The sequence below is a fragment of the Crassostrea angulata genome, chromosome 3, assembly GCF_025612915.1.
Source record: "Crassostrea angulata isolate pt1a10 chromosome 3, ASM2561291v2, whole genome shotgun sequence".
Classification (NCBI taxonomy): domain Eukaryota; kingdom Metazoa; phylum Mollusca; class Bivalvia; order Ostreida; family Ostreidae; genus Magallana; species Magallana angulata.
This window is the reverse complement of record NC_069113.1, coordinates 52,143,889-52,165,315: the sequence shown is the minus strand read 5'-3', so window position 1 is coordinate 52,165,315 and position 21,427 is coordinate 52,143,889. Positions and strand designations below refer to the sequence as shown.

Below are 21,427 nucleotides of genomic sequence, written 5' to 3'. Positions count from 1 at the left end.
AGACATACCACCGATACAGTATACGTCTGATACGGGTGGATTTAATATTGCTTTTACCGATACAGAAAAAGTTGATGTATTAAACAAATATTTTTCATCTGTTTCAAACGTTGATGACTCTTTAAGCCAACTACCTCAATTGTATCACATATGTAATGACAAATTAAACAATGTAACTATTGAGGAGCAAGAATTTATTGATATAATAAAAATACTCCCTGTTAACAAAGCCATTGGTCCCGATGCAATAAGTCACAAAATGTTAAATCTACTTTACAATCTGTCGCCAAACCACTATGTTTGTTATTCAACAAATCTTTGACTGATAATGTGTATCCAAATGATTGGAAAATTGCTCATGTCTTACAATTGTTTAAAAAGGACGATCCTTCTGTAGCAACAAACTACAGACCTGTATCACTTTTGAGCTGTGTTAGCAAAATTATGGAAAGAATTATTTTCAAACATGTCTACAATTATTTTATCAAAAATAACCTATTTTATAAATATCAAGCTGGTTTTTTGCCTGGCCACTCAACTTTATATCAATTACTAGAAACATATCACAGTATTGTTAAAGCTATAGATGAAGGGAAATTTTGTTGCATGGTTTTTTTGGATTTGTCGAAAGCTTTTGACAGAGTGTGGCACAAAGGTCTACTTTTTAAATTACAAACATATGGTATATGTGGCAATATTCTTAATTGGTTTGAAAGCTACTTATGTAATCGTAAACAAAAAGTTATGTATAAGGACATATTATCCTCCTGTAGAGGTGTCATTGCTGGTGTACCACAGGGCTCAGTTCTTGGCCCACTTCTATTTTTGATTTATGTTAACGATGTGTCAGAAAATATGCTTTCACTGTGTAGACTGTTCGCTGATGATAACTCTTTACAATCTTCTTCATACAATGTTGCCAATATTGAATATGTCCTGAATCATGATCTGAAAGTTCTAGAAAACTGGTCATCCACTTGGCTGTTAAAATTTAATCCATCCAAAACAAAAGCAATATTTTTTACACTCAAAACAAATTTTTACTCTCCCAAACTCCAATTCCAAAATAGTCGATTAGAATATGTTTCATCACATAAACACTTAGGATTACTTTTTTGTCAGAACCTTTGCTGGTCAGAGTATATCGATAATATTGTTAAAAATGCATACCAAAGACTTGGCTTGTTGAAGAAGCTCAAATTTAGCATAGGAAGAAATACTTTATCAAAAATGTACATGACTTTTATTCGACCTTTAATTGAATACTGCTCTGTTGTTTGGGATGGTTGTTCGTTACAAGATGTCGAAAAATTAGAAAAAGTTCAACTCTGTGCAGCAAGAATCATCACTGGCTTACCCATATTATCTTCAAGAGAGTCCCTTTATTTAGAAACAGGTTGGACGCCTCTTTCCGAGAGACGAAAATTAACAAAATTGAGCACAATGTATAAAATTCATAATAATTTGGTACCGGATTATTTCAAAGAAATTTTCCCTTCTATCAGGACTTTAGAATCGAATTACAATACACGTAATAGAGAAGACTATACTATTCCAAAATGTAGACTAGAAATATTCAAGAAATCGTTTGTTCCTGACACGATCAATAAATGGAATAGTTTAAGTTTACTTATCAGAAACAATTCCTCCTTTACAAGTTTCAAAAGCAGTATTCAATTAAACCAAATTAAACCTCCGTCCTATTTTTGCTTCGGCAAGAGACGACTTAACATCATACACACAAAACTTAGACATAACTGTATCTTAAACTTCGACCTTTTCAGAAAAAATATTATTGAAAGCCCTAATTGCCAATGCGGATTGCCAGAAGATTCTTATCATTTGTTTTTTGGTTGTAAAAATTATATCAATGCACGAAATGAATTGTTTTCAAACCTTTTGAACTTAAATCAAATTAATATTATTAATTGTCATTTACTTTTGTGGGGAGACGAATCTCTGAGTGTCAATTTAAACCAACATATTTTTTTAGCTGTTCAAAGATTTATAAGAGATTGTGGCAGATTCGTGTAACTTCAATTTTACTGCCTAAACCAAATTCAACAGAACTTTTTATACATGTACGTTTGTTCAATAACTTAACTTTATTAGTAATATCCATTTCTATGTACTTTCCATTCTAAACTACTATACAGTTGTAAATTGTTATACTTGGTAAGAACCTCGTAAGTTGTAAGAACTTGTGTTCGAACCATTTGTATATGTTTATACAATAAAATATGTTCAAACCAGTGGTGCTGTGGCGAATCATGGACCTATGACACTCAGTATTTATTTAACTAGGACATCTGAATCAACATTAATTAAATTATCATACTATCAGTCAGGTTTTGATACAATTAACTCGTTACGACATGTGCAAGTAATTGGGGGGGGGGGGGGGGGGGGGGGTTTAAAGGGAATTTTAATGGGGCAATTTAGTTCTAATTTAAGTGTCGCCAGTAAAATATGAAACTGAAATGGAACCGCGCCGCTTCCAGATTTCATCAACTGCATGAAATGCTTCAAACCTTGCATTTCACATATGAAATCATGCACATAAAATACTGGACATTTTCACATGCACAACACATATGCATATTCCTTTTGTTGTAAAATTTTCATCGCTCTAGCTGCTTGACTGAATAACGTCACTTGCCAATTAAATTTTTGAGACAGCCTCGTATAGCAGAGCATGATAAGAAAATCTTTTTACATCATGTACATGTAGCATATTCTGAAAGCCCAACACATTCACATTGTACTGAAAGAACAGTCGATACAGTGCTTTAACCATTCAAAGACAAATATAAATATATAGATGTAGCTTTAAAGTCCATCTGAAAGCTTCAACAAATATCAGTATTCCACATTGCCCTTTATTTGATTTCACTTGTATTTCCAATGTTGGTGTGTACTCTTGCATATACATACCGTTATCCTGATTTTAATGCCAGTGCTTTAACAGTCCGCATATTGTGTGCTCTTTGAAAATGAAAAGGATATCCATTATACAAAGAAACGGTATGTGTTTTTTAACTTTACTGTCTCATGAAAATAATTTACCCTACACGTAATTTAATTGATAAATCAGACAGTCTCGTAGCAATTATAGATCAAAAGTAATGATTTTTTTTTTCATGATAATTTATACAGAATACCCCGGTTGTACATGCATGTGCGGATCCAGAATTTTTTCCTGCAAGGGGGAGGGGGTTGTCAGGAAGAAAACTGTGTTTGCAGGTTGAAGGGGCATATTTCGGTAAATTTTACAATGTAAATTTAAGAATTTTGTGATTTCCAGGTATGGAGTTTAGGTTTCTTGATTTTTTCAAGAGGGACCGAATTCTTTTGAGTACGACTTAATAAATTATTTGTTTACAATCGCAACGACATGTGGGGTTGAGAATAGAATGGAAGGTATGCTTATTTATCCAACAAGAGACGGTATTAATGGTATAATTTAAGATTTTTAAATGAACAAAGCATTAAAGAATGCATCACATATAATTTTAGATGGAAAAATTACGAAAGCGTTGCTGAAAACCAGAAGTGGAGAATTTGATATTGAGAGTATCCACACCTTGAATTTAAGAGACTGTGGTAAATATATAAGCTTGTTAATAAAGTTAGATATAAACAGCTAGCCGTTAAAAAATTCTCAATTGTTTTACTTGCATATTAGGCACGAAACAGTAGAATAAAAAAAATCTTGACAAATGTAATAGCTTAATTTAGTCTTGACGAATCTCAAAATTAGGTTTGAACCATGCAGGGGCCTTTCATTTATAATTATTACTGACGCCAGTATAGTCTGTAGGCAAGGCACTTTATGTATAATCTATGCATTGTCTTCATGTGTTGGTAAAGTATTGAACTTAATTAGTCCATAAAGCTCACTTGACTAGTTTTGTGTGAAAATTATAACACTTCACCCCTTATGTAGTAAGCTAGTTTACTTTGAATCAAAATTGGAAGTTGTTGCTCAGATGAGCAAGATGGCCCATGATTTGTATTTGAAATAGTATATGAAATTGTAATGCTAGTTGGCTTGATGTGTCAAAGTTAAATCAGAGTTAGATATTGTTGCAATGGGTCCTGCATTTTAAAAAATAATAAAACTATACAGCTTTGTTAGTATATGAACATTAATTGTCATTTAATTTCACTGCCAGGACTGAGTGACTTGGGATGTATCAGTGAATGCACCCAGCTAGAGCGACTGAACCTCTCCAGAAATGACCTGACCAAACTGAACAAGTTGGCTGGACTTGGTAACCTGAGCAGTTTAAACCTCTCAGGAAACCGCATCACAAATCCTGGTAAATATCTTTGGTAGTATCCAATCATGGACTTATATTATTATAATATCCAAATCATGGATACTAGTATTTCAAAGTAAACATTTAAACACTTACTTTATGATTTTTACTACATAATGTATGTTAAGAAAATTACAACTATATGTTAATTTTGAAAGATATGTTTTGAAATCATCATTCAATTAATTAATCATTATTACAAAATTAGAAATTTTTATAGACCAAAAATTCTACTACAACTACAGAGTGTAATGAGTATGGTACTACATAATGAATATGATATTAGTATTTAATCAGTTTGTTGAACTTTCATATTGACTATGGATCATCAAAAATGTTCTTTAACTTCCTTTTACAGAGGGTCTTCAGGCACTGGAAAGTCTACAGTCTGTAAATCTAGCTGGAAACTTGATCGGCAGGTAATATAATTGTTTTAAGTCTTACACTTCTAACCAATTCTGCTGAAAAAACCCCAACATGTAAGTTGGTATGAAATGAACAAGAAACAGGGCCTTAATGTGGTAATTTAAAGCAAAATTGACCTTGAACTTCATATTGTAAGTTGTTTTGCTTTATTCTTAGCCACTATAATGTCATCAAGTTTTAAAGCTATAGACAGAATGTTAAGATATGAGACATATACATATATGGGACAGAATGACAAAAAATAAAGACAGACCATAGGCCTCTCATTGCGATTGATTGTGTATACCTTTATATTCTGTACAACATTAATATTTTTTAATTTGTTTTTTGAATTGATAAATGGTTCAAATTTGTTCTATGCAAAAACTCTCATTTAATTTCAGCTGTCTTCCACTGTTTGCTATGATTTAGTGTGATGTGTGGTATAAATGGTCTATTTGATATTGAACAGTGTAAATAGCCTGAGGTGCCTGACTGCCCTAGATAAGTTAGAGGACCTTCGCCTCCATGACCCTGTGAGGGACCTCAGCAACCCACTCTGTCACAGCAACACCTACCGCAAAGATGTCCTTGACATGCTGCCTAACCTCAAGGTCCTTGACGGTTAGTCTTTGATGAATTATATTACTGCACAAATCCATGGCAGTAAGTCCTTCTGTTAAGATAATTAAGTCCTTGATGACTTGTACTCCTGTAACAGTCCTTGATTACTTGAATACTCCTGTAGAAGTCCTTTAGGAATACTTCTGGAAAAGTCCTTGATGAATTGAATACCGGTACTCATGTAGAAGTCATTAATGACTCAGATTTGTTGAAACCATGTTAGGCCACTGTACCAAGGAGAGATTTCAAGTTCCACATATGGAAAAATAATCAAACATTTTTTTCAAGATCTACTATGCTACAATTTCATGATAATAAATATGCAAACATCCTGATACACTATGAATAGGCATCAAAAAAAGGGGTGGGGTCATAGTCCCCCCCCCCCCCCCCCTTATTTTTATAAAGCCAGATATACCTGGTAATCAGAATGAGAATGAGCCATTTAAATTTAACCACTAAATATGTTAATGTAGAAAAATAAATTAATCTGAGCAGGAGCATTCTGAAACTACTTTGTGTTCCCCCCCCCCTCCCCAATTTCTACAATTTACCATCGTATCAGTATTTCTTGGTGTATTTTCATCAAATCCCAATGAATTTTTGGGCAGGTGAAAGAATTTTGGGACTTGGCAGTGATGTGTTCTCTATGTGTCGGGAAATAGAAGAGTCTTTGGAGAGTGAGTACATGTACTTGTGTTTTCTGCTACATTCAGAAACATGGCAGTTTTTAGGACAATGTATATACTGGGGAGTGTGTACAACTTCTTGTTCTATATAAAGAAAGTATTAAAACTTTTAATGGTGGGACAATAACTGTTATGCTTGACAGGGAGACAAGATGTCAACAGTCAGCAGTCATCCAACCCCTCCCCCTGGGTTTCAAATGATTATTTTGAGCCTACAACAAAATTTGAAGAATCTCGATTGGGAGATGCAAAAGAACAACTGGAAGGTTTGTGTACTATATATCACAGAGTTGCTTCTGTTTATCATGATCAACAAGACAGCAAGCAATATCAATTCATATTGTCTTTTTTTTTTTTTACAGCATTGCTGTCCTCCTGCAAAATGGCTGTTAAAAAATCAGAGGATGTATTTGTGAAGCTGAAAAAATCAACTAAATAACTTAGAGCATTGTTTCATAAACTTCATACACAATTTATATTTCAAATTTCTCATAAACCATTTTATTGAATAAATTATTTCATGTTGAATTGAAAGTATTTTAATTTTATCTGATGACCGCTCAATAGATGACCTTTTGATGTTGAACAGTCATTCATGTATTTTATAAGACGTGCATGACTAGTGTGTAAGGTAAAGGATTCAGGATTTACTACTGAGGTTATATTCTAATTCACAATATTTTGCAAGAGATATATAATTCCACAGAGATATATTCCTCTCTTCAGGTGTGATATTGTTTTTCACATATTTTAATCAAAATTAAAGTAAAACTACAATTACTAATCAAGTTTTTAATCATTGTATTTATATGTAAAATTGTTACAAAATCAAAATGCACCAGGAAAACAGCATAATTCTCAAAGTTAAGAATAAGATACCAATGTAAAACACATTCCACTTCTCCCCTCATATGAACAAGTTCATCAAATTGTACACAGTGTTCAACGTTAACACATTGATGATACAGATCTAGATTGGGAACACACTGATCCCACTGTTGTCACGTTCCCATGGCCTCGGTGTCACTCTTGAATTTCCAGTCCTGTCGACACATTGGACACAGCTGGTTGACCTGTTGGGAGTTCAGCCATTTAACAATACAGTGGATGTGGAAACAATGCGAACATTCTCCCCAAACTGAAAAAGATGTTCAACATGAAGATTTACGGACTTACAACACAAGTGAATGTCCATGTAGTAGAAAAGGAGGAATACAATAAAAATACATGTATATTGCTGGACCAGATATTGAACCTGGGACCCCTGTACCTCTAGTCAGTTATATCACTGAGCTACCCAGGCTGATATCATGGTCCATATAGCCCCAACTACTGCATTCACTGAACAAACAATGAGAAAGAAGGTGGAAGGATGATACTATTATACTATCTAGCTGTCAGCTAGTCATTCAATGCCTTGAACATAATATACATTATGAATCTTTTTTCCATTTTCTCAACATCATTGATCAAAATAGATCAATAAAAAGGGAAGATTATGGACCAGGATCGCATCATTGTGTTCTGTTGTGTAATATCATATATACCAATAGACTTAGTTTAAACTCTAACATACATACAGTTGTATATTATCTATTGATTAATCAAGGATGTATATTGATGTAATGTTCCTAAATGAATTACCTAATGGACAATCATCTCCAGGTAATTTACAATCTGGACAGCATCCATCAAAAGCCATCCTACAAATTCCACAGTTTTCATCGTTGGCTACCCATCTCCAGGTGGCAACACCAGTCCAACTACAAAACCATAATCATGAGAATGCTTACAGTGTACAATCAGAGTATTTATGTCTCTAGTACAATGTCTACATGTTTTTGTTCTTTTTTGAAAAATTCATGTATAAAAATTCAGATTTGTTTCAAATTTACTTGTTGAACAGTGTTGTTAACTTTTCTTTATTGCATTTAAACTAACTACTTACCCTGTGTTGTGAAGAAAATCAACATGAAAAAGAAAATATCAAACATGATTTTACCATCGATCTACGTCAGAGACATAAATAACACCTATAAAAACTTAAACTAAACTAACTTATATCTGAAACTTTCGTGTTTTATAAACGTTAAGGTTATTAATTTGGGTTTTAATAAGGAGAGAAAAAAGTAAACTTACTCTTTATTTTTACTTTCATTTTCAAGAATAGGGTTATTTCGTACTTGGTTTATTCGGTTGAATTATTTTAAAAAGATTAACTTTGTTTTGTCAGCTTTATGCAAATTATATAGTTTTCCCTTTTGAGAACATATAATTTTTAACAAATTTCAATTGATTATAGTAGTCTTTTTTTTTTTATCCAAATTATTTATGTCGGTATGGTTTTCTTTTTACTTTCCTTACAACAATATCCGGTAACAATCCCATGTCCATGCAATATATTTATATTATTTCTAGTTCTCGTCCCTTTTACTTTCAGCATGTTAATGCTTTTAGATATAGACGACATGTGTTTTAGCAGTTTGATGATGTGTTTTTAAACTGAGCATTATTTTAACCGTCATGGATATTTTCCCTGCAAAATGTTTTCCATTCAGATATCATAAAGAAAATGCACTAATGCATTATTTTGGGGGATTAGGCAGTATCAGAAATATTGAAGTAGCTGATTCGTATGTGCAGGAAAGAAAGCTATCACCTCAGCATGTTCCATTTGAATCAGAATGGTATTGTGCTACAAGACCAGCTCTGCCTGTCGGTAACTGCCCAGCGAAAGGTATACTATTTCATATGTACATGATGTATAGTAGCTTCCTATCATATCGCGGGTATTATGGCATCGCGGTATTTCTGTTTACGAATAGTAGCATGCGCTGAAATTGAAATTTGAGGTCGGGATATTTTAAAACATAGTAAACAAAGGCACGCTGAACACCACTGAGGTATATGAAAGAGGAATCCCCCAAATAACATTAGTTTTTGGAAATATTTCAGTATTGATAGATTTTTCCACAAAATGATTTAACTACCGCGATATCATAAGACGGGCTCATACTAAACATACTGTTATATCGTTTATTTATAGAAAATATACACTTTTCCACCTTGGCCAATATAGACCTAAAATAATTCCCTTACCCACAACTGACAAGTAAAAAATTTGGGGTACGTAATCAAATTTATTAAACACCCCTTTAGACATGTACCAGCAAATCTTTGTTGTAATTGTGGTAGAGTCAGGTTTATGGCATTCAATCGGTAGAGTGCTGGACTGGCATGCCTTTCAGTTAATCATTGGTTATTATGACAATGAATTTGGTATGCATCATCTAAGTTTGACGTCAAATGATTACGTCAACGTCAACTTGGTATACAAACAGCTGGTGCAAATTGACAGGAAAGTTTATAAGAGACAAGAATATAGACACCAAGAGATTTGTTGACAATCATCATCACGTCAAGATGTTTTTGATTGTTTCTTTGATATTTTTCTATTACTATATGATATTAAAATCATGGACATTGCATTTTTTTTTACATCAAATCCCATATTAGCTCGAGGTCACTGTATATCAGCCCAATAGCGGTCATTTTTTTATATTGGGCTAATTATCTTTTCATGCTATGGTCCAGAGTCTGTATAGCTATCTTCTACCTAAGCTGAAAAGTTAGAGTTCAGATAAGTTAAATAATATTTTCGAATGTACAGTATGTGATATTGTTTTTAATCTGTTTGAATGATGAACTCAACATGCTTAAACTGTGTAATGAGATGGGAGAAATAATTACAAAACAGACTGGGATTTGAACCAGGACACCCTGAATCTCTAGTCAGGTGCTCTACCGCCTGAGCTTTCTGCCGCAGGTATTCGACCGATTCTGACTGACTGTCTGACTGACTGTTACAAATAGGAGAAGATTGTATTACATATTGGCTGTGGTTTGCCATGATCATATCTAACTAAAAAGAATGAAATTAATTTTAACACTAACATATCTTATTTGAGTAAATAATGAGTGTAAGAAAACACCTACAAAGATTGAACAAATATATTTTTGATGAACCATAACCATATTTTTCAGTTCCATACCCATTTGAAGACAGGGTGTTTCACAAAACTGAATTGCAGAGCCATAAAGTTGAAGCATTTTGTAACAAATTGAAAGTTATGAAAGCAAACTTAAAGAAGGTATGTAATGGATATAACACAGTTCTAAGTTTTAATAAATCAAAGCACATATATTTCTCCTTAACAATTTTTCTTCTTGTTTTACTTTTGTTTTTAACATTAATGTTACTACAAATTTTAGCCTAGGAATACAACCATGCAGACACAATTTGAAAATGTATTAAAAGGACTAGAGGCTCTAAACTGCACACAAGCAGAGAATCCAGAGTTTGAAGGTATTGATGTTCCTCCATGGCTTGGAGAACTGGTGAAACAGTACGGAAAAGTCAAGGACATTCCTGGTGTTCTGGTGGGTAACATAGAATGATGTGTAATGATGTGTAATGTCAACTCACTTTAGAGATCTCTTGAGTGTTGTGAAAGAGTTTGTAATTCAAAATTATATTAAAATGTATCTGTTGTGTGTTATAGAGATACAACTCCAGGTACACAGGAGGGTGCATAACAAAAGTGGGTACCAAGACAACAAATGGAACACAAATGCTCATATCTCCCGCAGATCACAATTTTAACTCATTGGGTAGGTACAATACTTAAATTTAAGATGTTTTGCTCCATATGTAGCTAAATATTTTTTTTTTACCAAGTATTATGTGTTGTTACAAATATTATTTAATTAACTTTTTATTAAGATTTTCACTACATGTATTTGCAGCTTTCCTTGAACTTAGCACAACTCCTGAAGTAAACGTAGCTAAGAAGTCGACCATTGAGCTTGGTTATGAAATATACCAGCTTAGGTCTGCACAATGTAGAAATCAAGGTAAAATATTAAAGTGTGATTTTCATGTGCATGAATATAATTTTCTATTTTTTGCCAAGTGTACCACAGTATGCTTTTTTTCTCCTCAAAAATCAGGTACCTTTCACATTTGCTTACATTGGCCTCAACTTTCACCAAATTGTATATTGAGTTGTTTTGGCAAATTCGTCTACTAAATGTAAAAATGTGGCACTTTTTTGGGAATTTTTTTTTCATCTGCCACTTGATATACAATATTTATGAGGAAAACATATTGATATAAACAGAACATTCTCTCCCTCTGTAAAATTTTGTTTTTATCACCAGATTACTGTGTGGCAAGAGGAGAGAATGTCTGTGAAGTGTTTACAAATCAGGAAACCTCAGATGGATTTTCCTACTCTCTGAACTCTATCGGAAAAGAATACTTCCCTGATGAACACTTAACATCTGTCGATTTGAGGTAAGTCCATGTACTATTTCTTAAAATATGAACTAGCACTCCAAAATGGTAGTACATGTAAAATGTACATATAATAGACCCTGAAAGAAATACATCTTATCAAGTTATAAAATTGCATTTATGATAAAATCTATTAATATTTTTTTCTGATTTTGTGTATGATTATTGTTGGTACTAAGGACAATTTAGACTGGTATCTACAAAGTGTTTGATTTTCTTCTCCAGTGTGTATATTCCATCTGAGTGTTTGGTTGCCTCTAATCAGGGAAACATTTACCTGTGGTCTCCAGGGATGAGGTAAAGTCAACAGAAGGTCGTTACATGAATACAACATGTACTCCGTGACACACTTAAAAAAGAATAAAATTTTTATAAAGTCAATCTTGAAGAGAGGTTTATTTAATGATCCTTTAAGAATTATTTCACATATGCAGACATTACCAAATGTCAACATAGGTATTCAGAATTTAAATTCTATTGCATTTGTACTTTAAAGGGACTTGGACACGATTTGACATAAAATTTTCAAATGTTATTTTTCCATTTTCAATGTTTATACTGATAAATGTGGAAGTTTATTATGCTATGTCAAAATTTGAAAGTCAAACATCAAGTTATAAGCAAGTTACAGAGTTCATAATTCTTTGTTTTGTAAACAAAGCTCGAATATTGTCATTTTTACATATGTGTTGTATTGGTGTAAGTTTCAATCAAATGTATCTTTCTTTTGTTGATAATAGTATTTATGAAGATACTGAATTAGTTTAAATTGTTTTTACATGTCATTTTGTCTAAGAAATGGTAATTCTCTACATTACATTTTTGTAAACAACTATAAGACTTGAGCTTTGTTTACATAACAACCAATTCTTACCTCTGTATCTCGCTAGTAACTTGACTTTAACATTCAATATTTTGGTCAATCATTTAAAATGCACCAGTTACCCATTTTATACATAAAAAATAAAAATAAAATTTTTGATCTCAAATCGTGTCCAAGTCCCTTTAATGTTGGTCCACTATTTTGAGGTGTTTGTAAACTTTGATTTAGTTGATGATATATGCACTTGTATATTCTGATGGACTAGATTCAGTTTTCCTTTACTTCCAGTAAATCTCCTGTCCAGAAGAATATGGAGACCCGATTTCTTTCCCACGAGTCTTGGCGACAGGCTCTATTTGGCTCTCACCCTCGTCACGTCATCATAGCAGATTCCACAGCAGTGCAGATCACTGATACGAGGGTACATACACACCTCATTATTATATATACATGTACATCTAAAGGAAATTGCATGAAATTCATACAGATCACTTTTACCTGTGAACTTATCTATGAATCATTCCTTGGTATTAAATGAGAGTGGAACAATGTAATGTCACGGTAATCTCATTTTTTTTTTTTTTTAATCAGATGCGGTCTTCTACTTGTGTTGACCTTTTTGCAATTCCCAGTAAACTCTTCCACACTAAGGAGAGGCTTTGTTTGGTGGAGAAACACCCATCTTCCCATCATGCCTACCTGATTGCTTCTGATACCACCTTGTTACTGATGGATGACCGATTCCCAGGATGTCCAGTAAGTATAGCTCTACTGCTTGTAGAGCCAATAAATGAAGCTGTCATACATAAACTGACTGATTAATTGTGAACAAGTATCTTTTTTCTACATCTCTAACATATGCAACTGTATTTAATAAGAAAATGGTCTTTTCTTTCTTTTCTTTTATTTATAACATATGCAGCCATATGTGTCTAAATTTATACATAAACTAAGCACAATGGCATAGAAATAAAATTACACGTACTTCTTTCTCTCAGCTTCCAGTGTTGGTCATATGAATTGCTACTGTCAAGGTTAGATATGGTAATATACGAAAAAATATGCATGTGTAACTTTACCGGTAAATGAATTTTGATAGATGCTTGAGTGGAAACACATGCTCAGGAAACCCCCACAGGTTGCCTCCTCAGTTGTCATGGATACAGATAGTATTTTGGTTGCTATGGGAAGCCTGTATCCTGCAGATGTTTTTGCGTTCCAATATAGATACGGTCACCCAGGGCTTCCCCAGTCTCTTGGCTCTCCTTGGAGGTTCTCTCATTTTGGGTAAGAACATATATATTCATCATTGTTTTGTTTGTCGTTTTGTATCAGTGCTAGTTATAAGAAATTCAACATTAACATGGTTTCATTCATAGTGTCTTTTTCATACTAGAACCATTATGACGTCACAATTGATTATTACTTAGTATAAAATCTTTTTCCTATACTCTACAGCTTTAAAGGAGTATTTTGAAAATGAAACAGTTTCTTGACATTCTATATTAAGTCATGTGAAAAGTAATCCCGATACCTATATTCAATTTGACAATATTTTAAAGTGAAGGTCAAGAGCTTGTTTGAAGCTATTTTTGAAGAGACTTTAGGCATTCTAGATACATTTCATTCGTCGAAAATGGACAAAATTCCGAGATTTGTCACTTATTTCCTTCTTATTACATAGAAATTAACAGTTAAAAACATGATATTTCATTGTGTTTAACAAAACATTAAGCCTGGTACACCCTTTCCAACAAAGCTATTGTTATGAAGCATCATTGAAAAAATTTATATTTTGAATTTCATAAACCTGTAAGCATTTTTTATTTTCTAGATCTTGACCTTAATTCAGGGTTAAGAGTTTTGAAAATTACAGTTTCTGTTTTCTCCTGCCCCTTGTTATCGCATGATTTGGATTGATTTTGCAGAGACTTCACAGAATTACCAGGGCTGTGTAATCCCCTCCATAAGTTTGCCTCTGACATGAGATTTGACGTTTCTCTAGCAGGAATCTCACTCATAGACACACCCTCTGGCTTCATCTTGGTGCAGGTGAATATAAAGAGAGAAGTTCAAGATTCAATTCACTGATTTGTATTAGAAAATTTGTCTTTATAAATAAGCAGAATTTTAAAAATGTTTCCCCTAAAATCACAAAATATAAAAACATGTATGAAACACTGATGATCAACAGGTTTATGATATATTAAGAAAAATTTAGATGCAATTTTCATTTTTCTGTACTTTAGATGGACAGTTTAGGAGAACTGTACTTTCAAGAATTTGAAAAGTCAACTGAATCCAGGGAAGTAGGATTTTCTTCAGGCCCCTCATCCAGAGAGGAGACTTTGGATAAGTTCACAGTGGAGCGAGCAAAGAAATGGACAGAGGAACTTCATGATTATATCAACAGCTGTAAAAAGTCAATGAAGGAGGTCAACGTCACCGATATATTCTCTGGTATTACTATATTAATGCAGACATCTACAAAGTTCATTTGCAAGTACTAGATAATCTGCACAACTGTATATGGTTTTATTGATTGATGCTTCATAAATGATTTTATTGAATGAATACTGTAAATTCCTTATACATGTATTACGGGAGTACTTAATTCCGCGATCCCGCTGGTTTGTATCAAATCGCGAGAATATAAAATCGCGAACGCTGGACTTTCTCCTTATTTCTTTTAGTTTTCAACTCTCAAAAAATAATGGTGAGATTTTAAAATCCGCAAAGGATGCTTCTCAAGATTTTATGCGGATATTAATTCCTCGCTTTTAATTAGGAATTTACAGTACTGACAACAATATACACTGTACTATAATATATAATAACAATATAGCTGGCAATCATAATGTCATATGGTTTGAAAAAAATAAAGAGTATATGGCTAAAGTAAGATTGTCTGCTCTGCAACAAACTTGAATAACTACTTGCATTTTAACAATAATTTTAAGTTTATATCATAAAGTTTGATTTTTTCATAGAAAATAGCAGATTTGATTAATTTAAATAAAGCATAAATCTACGGAATTAAGGGAAGAAGGGTTGACTCCAGTCCATTATTCTAAATGTTACCACTAATATCCTTTTTCCTTATACGTGGTTTTTTCTAAAATACCGGTACAACCCAGTTTTACAAAAATGTTATAAATGCCTGTATACCATTATTACCAAAGTAATATTTCTTTTGATTTTAATTCATACACAGTTTGAGGAGCAGACAACACTTTAGATAAATCACAATACTGTGGCATTGTCAGGCTGAGAATCAGATGACCTCAAGCAGGTTTTAACGTTAATACTGTCATCATCCTTTTCTTTGTCAGAAATCTCCTTGAACTGCCCCGGTCACGTATCCTGTTCCCTCTGTATGCTGGACACGTGTGATCTACAGATGACAGATTCGACACAGGCCCTGTGTTATTCATGTCTACATCTCATCTCAGAAGCTAGGGAAATCGCAGACGCTAAGATGAATGTGAGTAAACTGGATGTCATTTTAATACCCCCTTTTTGAGGGATGGAGTGTGTTTAGGAGTCAGATCAAGTCTGAGTTTTGTGTGGATTGACCTATTACCTGTCTATTTTAAATCTCCATCAGTCTAATTTTTTTCATCACTTGTATCTCTATACTTTAGAACATTGTGCAGAGTGCTGACTTCATGGAGTCTGACAGAACAGAGGATGATGGGAAGGCTGAAGAAGAAACATGTTCTCTGGGGGAGATCCTGGTCCTCCAGTGGAACGATGACTCTGATGAGGACACAGAGGAATATGAGGAGAAGTTCAGGGAACTCCTATTAAAAAGGGTAAACACTAACACCATGTTTATTCTGTAAAAGCCAGCCATGTTTTGTATGTCTGTAAAAGTCAGCCATGTTTTGTATGTCTGTAAAAGACAGCCATGTTTTGTATGTCTGTAAAAGACAGCTATGTTTTATCTGTCTGTAAACGACCACCAAGTTTTGTTTGACTGTTAACAATCCCCATGCCTTGTCTATCTTAAGTGAAAGTGTTAATACAACCACAATGTTTGATCTATCAGTGAATGGTAGTTTGAGACAAAGGAATAAAAAAATACAAATGACCTTGATGCATCAAAATAATTCTAGATTTTACACATATTTCAAATAGATTCTCTACATGTTCATATAGTCACTATAGATGTATTTTTAGCAATAAAAAATAACAAAAATTTATACATGTATTTCAGATGAATCTTAATCATTATGCAAGAATATCTGCAAACTTTAATATTCTTTTTTCATGCAAGAAAATATTAAATTGTCTATCAATAAATGACTTGGAGAAGATTACTTTAATTTAATTCTTGAATGGGTCAAAATATTTTGTGAATATACATGACACTGTACAATGTTTTCATGATTTTTAGAATGAAGTGGTTAAAGAAAGAAGGAGATCAATGAAGAAAATACCGTCTAAGACTCTACAGCGTGAGGTATCAACACTGGTGGAGGGTCACATTTCTCCACCCTTGTCTCCCCTTGATGAAGCTGATCATGTACCTGATGACAAAGAGTTGCAGGATTTAATAACAAAGTACACAGGAGTGACTGAATTCAATACAGACAGACCTTTGCAAGCAGATGGTGCTTCTCAGTCTGCTACTGCAGAAGACGGGGAACAGAATCCCAGTGAAATAAGTAATCAAGAACGAGACACAGTGTCAAAGAGAGCAGATACAACAGAAGCTCTCTCAGATTGGGAAGGAAAGAGGACAAACTTAACAAATGAGCAGGAAAGTGATAAGTCTAATACTTTCATTAGTCAGGTCGAGCGAGATTATCCATTTATGAAAAATTCGCCAAGGAAGAGAAAGATCAATTCACAAATATCTGATCGGATGTCCAATCTGAGTTCAATATCCCTATGGTCTGACGGTTTTCTGTCCACTCCACAGAGGATGTTATCTCTTCATTCTCCTGCAAAAAACAAAATCCACGGAGGCGAAACAAGTGAAAAAGACACTCAAGATAGCAGGGAAGTTCAAACACAAGACATGAGTGGTTCATTTATACTTCCAATTGTTCCTTTAACGTCAAGAACTAGACCTTCTTCTGCCTCAAGTGTGTGTAGCAGACGGTCAGTAAACTCTCACACCTCTGTTCAGTCGGAGGGATTTAGATCCACCCCCTCCCGCATGCACATTCTCCACTCTCCTGCCAAGTTGTCTAGAGTTCTCCCTCCTGAACCGAGTAGTGCTAGGTCAAGTTTGTCAGACTTGTTTGACTCCAGTATTAAGGCATTTGACCTTCTACGCAGCCCAATGACGGAGAGTCCTGGCTCTCATCCCACCAACAGTCAGACAGACAATCAGGGCCGGAAAAAGGTCAAGAAACAGCTCCTGTCTGGTTTCTGACTCTCCCTACATTTTTTTCAGCAATTTTGTCTTATTTAATATGGTTACTTTTTACAAGTACTATTTTATACTGATCTTACTGATAACAACATTTTAATAAAGAATATTTACAATATTTAAGTTTATGATGGTAATACTTGTAGAGGTTTTTAACTCAGCAACCAGGTGTGGTTAACAGAGTGTGCTCTATTATGTTGGAAGATATCAGCTGATTGAATATTTGTTTTTATCATGATGTTTAAAGTTGGTGGTACAATTGCAATATTCAATGAATAGAAATGTGAAATCTCACAAACTAGGTACAAAATACTAGTCTTGGGCCACACCAATATAATTTCTTGTTTGTCATACCCCGTGCTCGTATATTAATAAAACTGTACAAATAATATAATTATTAATTTCCTGCATCTAATATTTTCTGTGCTGTTTCCTGTTCTATTTCCACTCTATTTTTTGTATTTCAAATAGTCTGAATTTAGAAATCAGAAACAAATAGAAAAAATATAACCGTCCACACAAATTTATTTATGTACTGTCTAAAAATTTTGCCTTAGTACAATAAAAAATAATTTTATTATTGAATTATTCGCCCGCTCGAACTTTTTTTCATTGGATGTCTGACAAACAAGATATTATATTGGTGTGGCCTTGACATGTCTTATTCAACATGGTGGTCTCCCCAACACTTATATCACAAATATCAGCAGTAAGTGTATTGCTAAGTAATACAAGATGATTTCAACCATCTTTAAATATTGAATAACCTATGCATGTTATATTTGAATGTTTATTGATATTGCAAATTTTTTTGTATTGCAATTTTAATTTTATCTCAAGAAATGATATTTTATTTTATTTTTAAATTAAAAATTTTATATTAGTGAATATTGAAAGTGAAGAGAAAATTTGTTAAATTCACTTTCAATTAGGTTTGTTTTCACAATGCATGGACAACATCATAAAATCATTTTCAATAATCACTTGGCATTCTGTACTATGATTTATGTCAGTGGATCAGGGTAGGCATAAAATAAAACAATTCTTGAACGAAGTGCCCATTTAAAATAAATAAAAGTACACCACAATAAGAAAATGACCTTTTTTTTATAACTGGCATGAGGATCTTTGCATCAAAAAGGCTTCATATACAAAACGAATTTTTAATAACAAGCAACAGGTCTGTGATATGTTATGCCTGGTTTATGAATAATGAGCAACTATTGTGTTTTCTAAAGTAAAAGACAAAGTACTTAGCTCTAAGTAATATTCGACTTTAATAAGTTTTGTACAAAGAGATACCAGCATTTTATCATTTCAGAAATAACATTTTTTAATAGAAAACAATAATTGTTATATGGTGTCATATGATACATTTGATGATGTTTTTTACAGTTTATTTTTGCTTGATATTCATGTGCATATTCTTGTTAATGATTAACATTAAAATTAATTTCAACGAAATGCATCCATTTTCACGTATGTTTTTTCTTCGTATTTTTAATATTTTTAGAAGTAGAATACATCTAGATATATTTTTAAATCAGATTTTGTAAACTGTAGTGCAGGGCTTTTCATTTTGAATTCTAATCGTCGTCGTCAAAATTAATGTCGGCCATAAACTTAGATGTTTCTTTTAAACTTTTTCGATTTTCTTCATCTGTTTGGTTATATTCCTTTTGTTTGTTGGTTTTCGCTTTAAATGCTGCCACTATACGATAAATCACTGCAAATATAACACTGGCTACGATACAAGTTACCCCGTAAAGTAGCGGAAACAAGGAAATCTCGGCGAACACTTCCCGTGAAAAAGACAACGAAAGTAGAGTCATGCAGAGCGGAAAATTTTGAATTCCTGTCTCTAATGCCACTGTTCTTCGTCGGAATGGCTCCATCCTGCACACAGATGCTACAAAATAGCCGAATATAAAGCCAACAAAGGGTAGGAGTATCGCTCCTATGTAGATTTTCCAGGTAGCTTTGTACATGAACGGATACAGCAGACTCATGAGAGTAAGCGTAAGGACTACTGCTAGGGCACCTGCTATACTACCTATCTAAAAGAATTCAAATAAAAAAAAAATACTCCAGATATTACTGTGTTGCTGTATAGAATGTACGTATATGTACCGAAAAAATCAATATGATTTTATTTTTATTATACACATACCTTGACAAAAACATTTGCAATCTTGGGATATTTCCAGCGTAGTAAAATCCCTAGAGCAACGGGAGTAATTGTCATCGCAAACGAGATGAGTATGTTGATGTACGGTATAACAAGATTCTCGTCGGTCCAGCTCCCACTGTATATTAGTAAATTCAGAGGCATCAGCCCAAAGGCGAGGACGGTTGACACTGTGGTCATCGATATACTACAACAAGCAGAAAGTGGTCTGTATTGTTTGTTATTTCAAGAACTTCGGTGCAAGCAATGGAATGGTTTATTTTTCACAGAACAAGAACAAGGGCTGAAACGTTATGAATACGGGTATATGTTAGCGGGAAAGACTTACTAAAAAGTGCAAATAGTATTAATTTTACTTTCAATTTACTTTCAATTGGGCAATATGAGATAATACAGAGTATTAGACTATAGAAATACGACAGAGTTACCTGAGGGGGACGTCTCCCTCCACCCAGTACGTGAACACATTTGATGTTGATCCACTGGGACAGCAACCCATCACCAACATCCCTAATGCTGCAACATTTGGCAACATCAGCGCATGCGCCAAACCAAATGTAACCAAAGGCAAAACAATAAACTGTGACGTCATTCCTATGAGTATTCCAATTGGTCGTTTGATGTGCTTCAAAAGGGGGTCTAATTCAGTTACGCTTCCCATGCCAAGCATGATAATGATTAGCGTCACCTTGATGACGACATCAAACACCATCTTGAGCGTTGACGGTCCGCTCTGACCTATCATGCTAGTCACGTTTCCCAGCAAAGTCAAATTCTCCGATTCCTCCATGGCTGGTATGGTTTTCATTTCCCCTGTCCTAGAATGGAAAACCTTTTCGATTATTTTTACATGAAAATCATCAAACCATGGTGTAACGCGGTTGAAATTTCATCAAATATGTAGTACCAATAATTAGAATCAAACTTACCTTATTCGTTGAATTTTAAGTTTCGAAACATGTAAACTAAAGCACTTTGCAATGTTTATTTTCTTATTCTGAAATTTATGATAAGAAGTGCGTTGATTATCAGTAGCCGAGTAGAGATGTCTTATCTAACATTTGTAAGCGGGGGATAACAGATTATTATGACGTAGGATTATATAATTGTTATCAGAGTCCAGTATAGTAAGTGTGCGGTGACCGGTCACTCAGACACAAATCAACCAGACAGGACTCCCACCTGACCACAACTTAGGTTTTGATTGACAGCAAAGTTCACGTAGTTAGACTATTTCTTCTTCTGGGGATATCAGTAACTAGTCATAAGATGACAAGTTAATTTTATCCCCACCCCTGTGCTTTCCAATTTTTTCAATTAAATTTTTTCGTGCATTTGATCAATAGGACAATGTTTATGGGCTTCTCCCACTCATACCGATATAAATTTTCAAATACTTAGCATCATCCGACGTACTTGCTCAACTCCAATAAAAGGGCGCCAATAAACACTGAATCATGCATTAAATGTTTATGTTGGATCATTAAATAATTAGTATGCTGCCATTCCATTGATCTTGGGTTTTGAATGCGAGTATTTTGCTATGAAAGACTTTCTTTTGCTCGATCAAAGGATTTTGGAATTATTGTACCAGGTGTCCTTTACGACCAGGACCTTTCGTGAAAATCAAGGGTATA

General features: G+C 33.8%; 3 protein-coding genes and 1 long non-coding RNA gene across 8 annotated transcripts; 2 read left to right on the top strand and 2 right to left on the bottom strand.

Moving 5' to 3' along the window:
• Positions 1-3,332: 3,332 nt before the first annotated feature.
• LOC128176958 (leucine-rich repeat-containing protein 61-like) lies at positions 3,333-6,568 on the top strand (the record flags this gene model as incomplete). The annotated part of the gene is made up of 8 exons (XM_052843468.1): positions 3,333-3,420; positions 3,517-3,603; positions 4,176-4,322; positions 4,681-4,741; positions 5,200-5,351; positions 5,963-6,031; positions 6,184-6,306; positions 6,403-6,568. Coding segments are annotated over 8 exons (804 nt in total), but the record flags the coding sequence as incomplete, so codon positions are not given.
• A 256-nt stretch (positions 6,569-6,824) lies between these two features.
• On the bottom strand, positions 6,825-8,208 carry LOC128176178 (uncharacterized). 2 transcript variants are annotated; one of them, XR_008242752.1, is made up of 4 exons: positions 8,180-8,208; positions 7,936-7,989; positions 7,685-7,803; positions 6,825-7,178 (listed from the first exon to the last, which is right to left on the bottom strand). It is a non-coding gene; the product is annotated as an uncharacterized LOC128176178 (long non-coding RNA). The 2 variants fall into 2 exon arrangements; XR_008242751.1 differs by lacking the exon at positions 8,180-8,208 and having other exon boundaries at positions 7,989-8,148.
• A 212-nt stretch (positions 8,209-8,420) lies between these two features.
• LOC128176174 (uncharacterized) lies at positions 8,421-18,156 on the top strand. Its single transcript, XM_052842289.1, has 15 exons — positions 8,421-8,777; positions 10,085-10,191; positions 10,313-10,480; positions 10,603-10,711; positions 10,847-10,954; positions 11,261-11,396; positions 11,622-11,693; positions 12,508-12,640; positions 12,811-12,975; positions 13,319-13,506; positions 14,148-14,271; positions 14,469-14,679; positions 15,552-15,703; positions 15,864-16,034; positions 16,619-18,156. The coding sequence occupies exons 1-15, from the start codon at positions 8,564-8,566 to the stop codon at positions 17,603-17,605; spliced, it is 3,045 nt and encodes a 1,014-aa protein (XP_052698249.1). The 5' UTR covers positions 8,421-8,563; the 3' UTR covers positions 17,606-18,156.
• Positions 18,157-18,690: 534 nt separating this feature from the next.
• On the bottom strand, positions 18,691-20,860 carry LOC128176177 (ileal sodium/bile acid cotransporter-like). Of its 4 annotated transcripts, none has more exons than XM_052842294.1 (4): positions 20,720-20,860; positions 20,219-20,608; positions 19,773-19,977; positions 18,691-19,659 (listed from the first exon to the last, which is right to left on the bottom strand). In XM_052842294.1, the coding sequence occupies exons 2-4, from the start codon at positions 20,596-20,598 to the stop codon at positions 19,189-19,191; spliced, it is 1,056 nt and encodes a 351-aa protein (XP_052698254.1). In that variant the 5' UTR covers positions 20,599-20,608; positions 20,720-20,860; the 3' UTR covers positions 18,691-19,188. The 4 variants fall into 4 exon arrangements, with proteins under 4 accessions (XP_052698254.1, XP_052698257.1, XP_052698255.1 ...); XM_052842297.1 differs by having other exon boundaries at positions 19,773-19,908; XM_052842295.1 differs by having other exon boundaries at positions 20,219-20,603; positions 20,720-20,856.
• Positions 20,861-21,427: the final 567 nt, after the last annotated feature.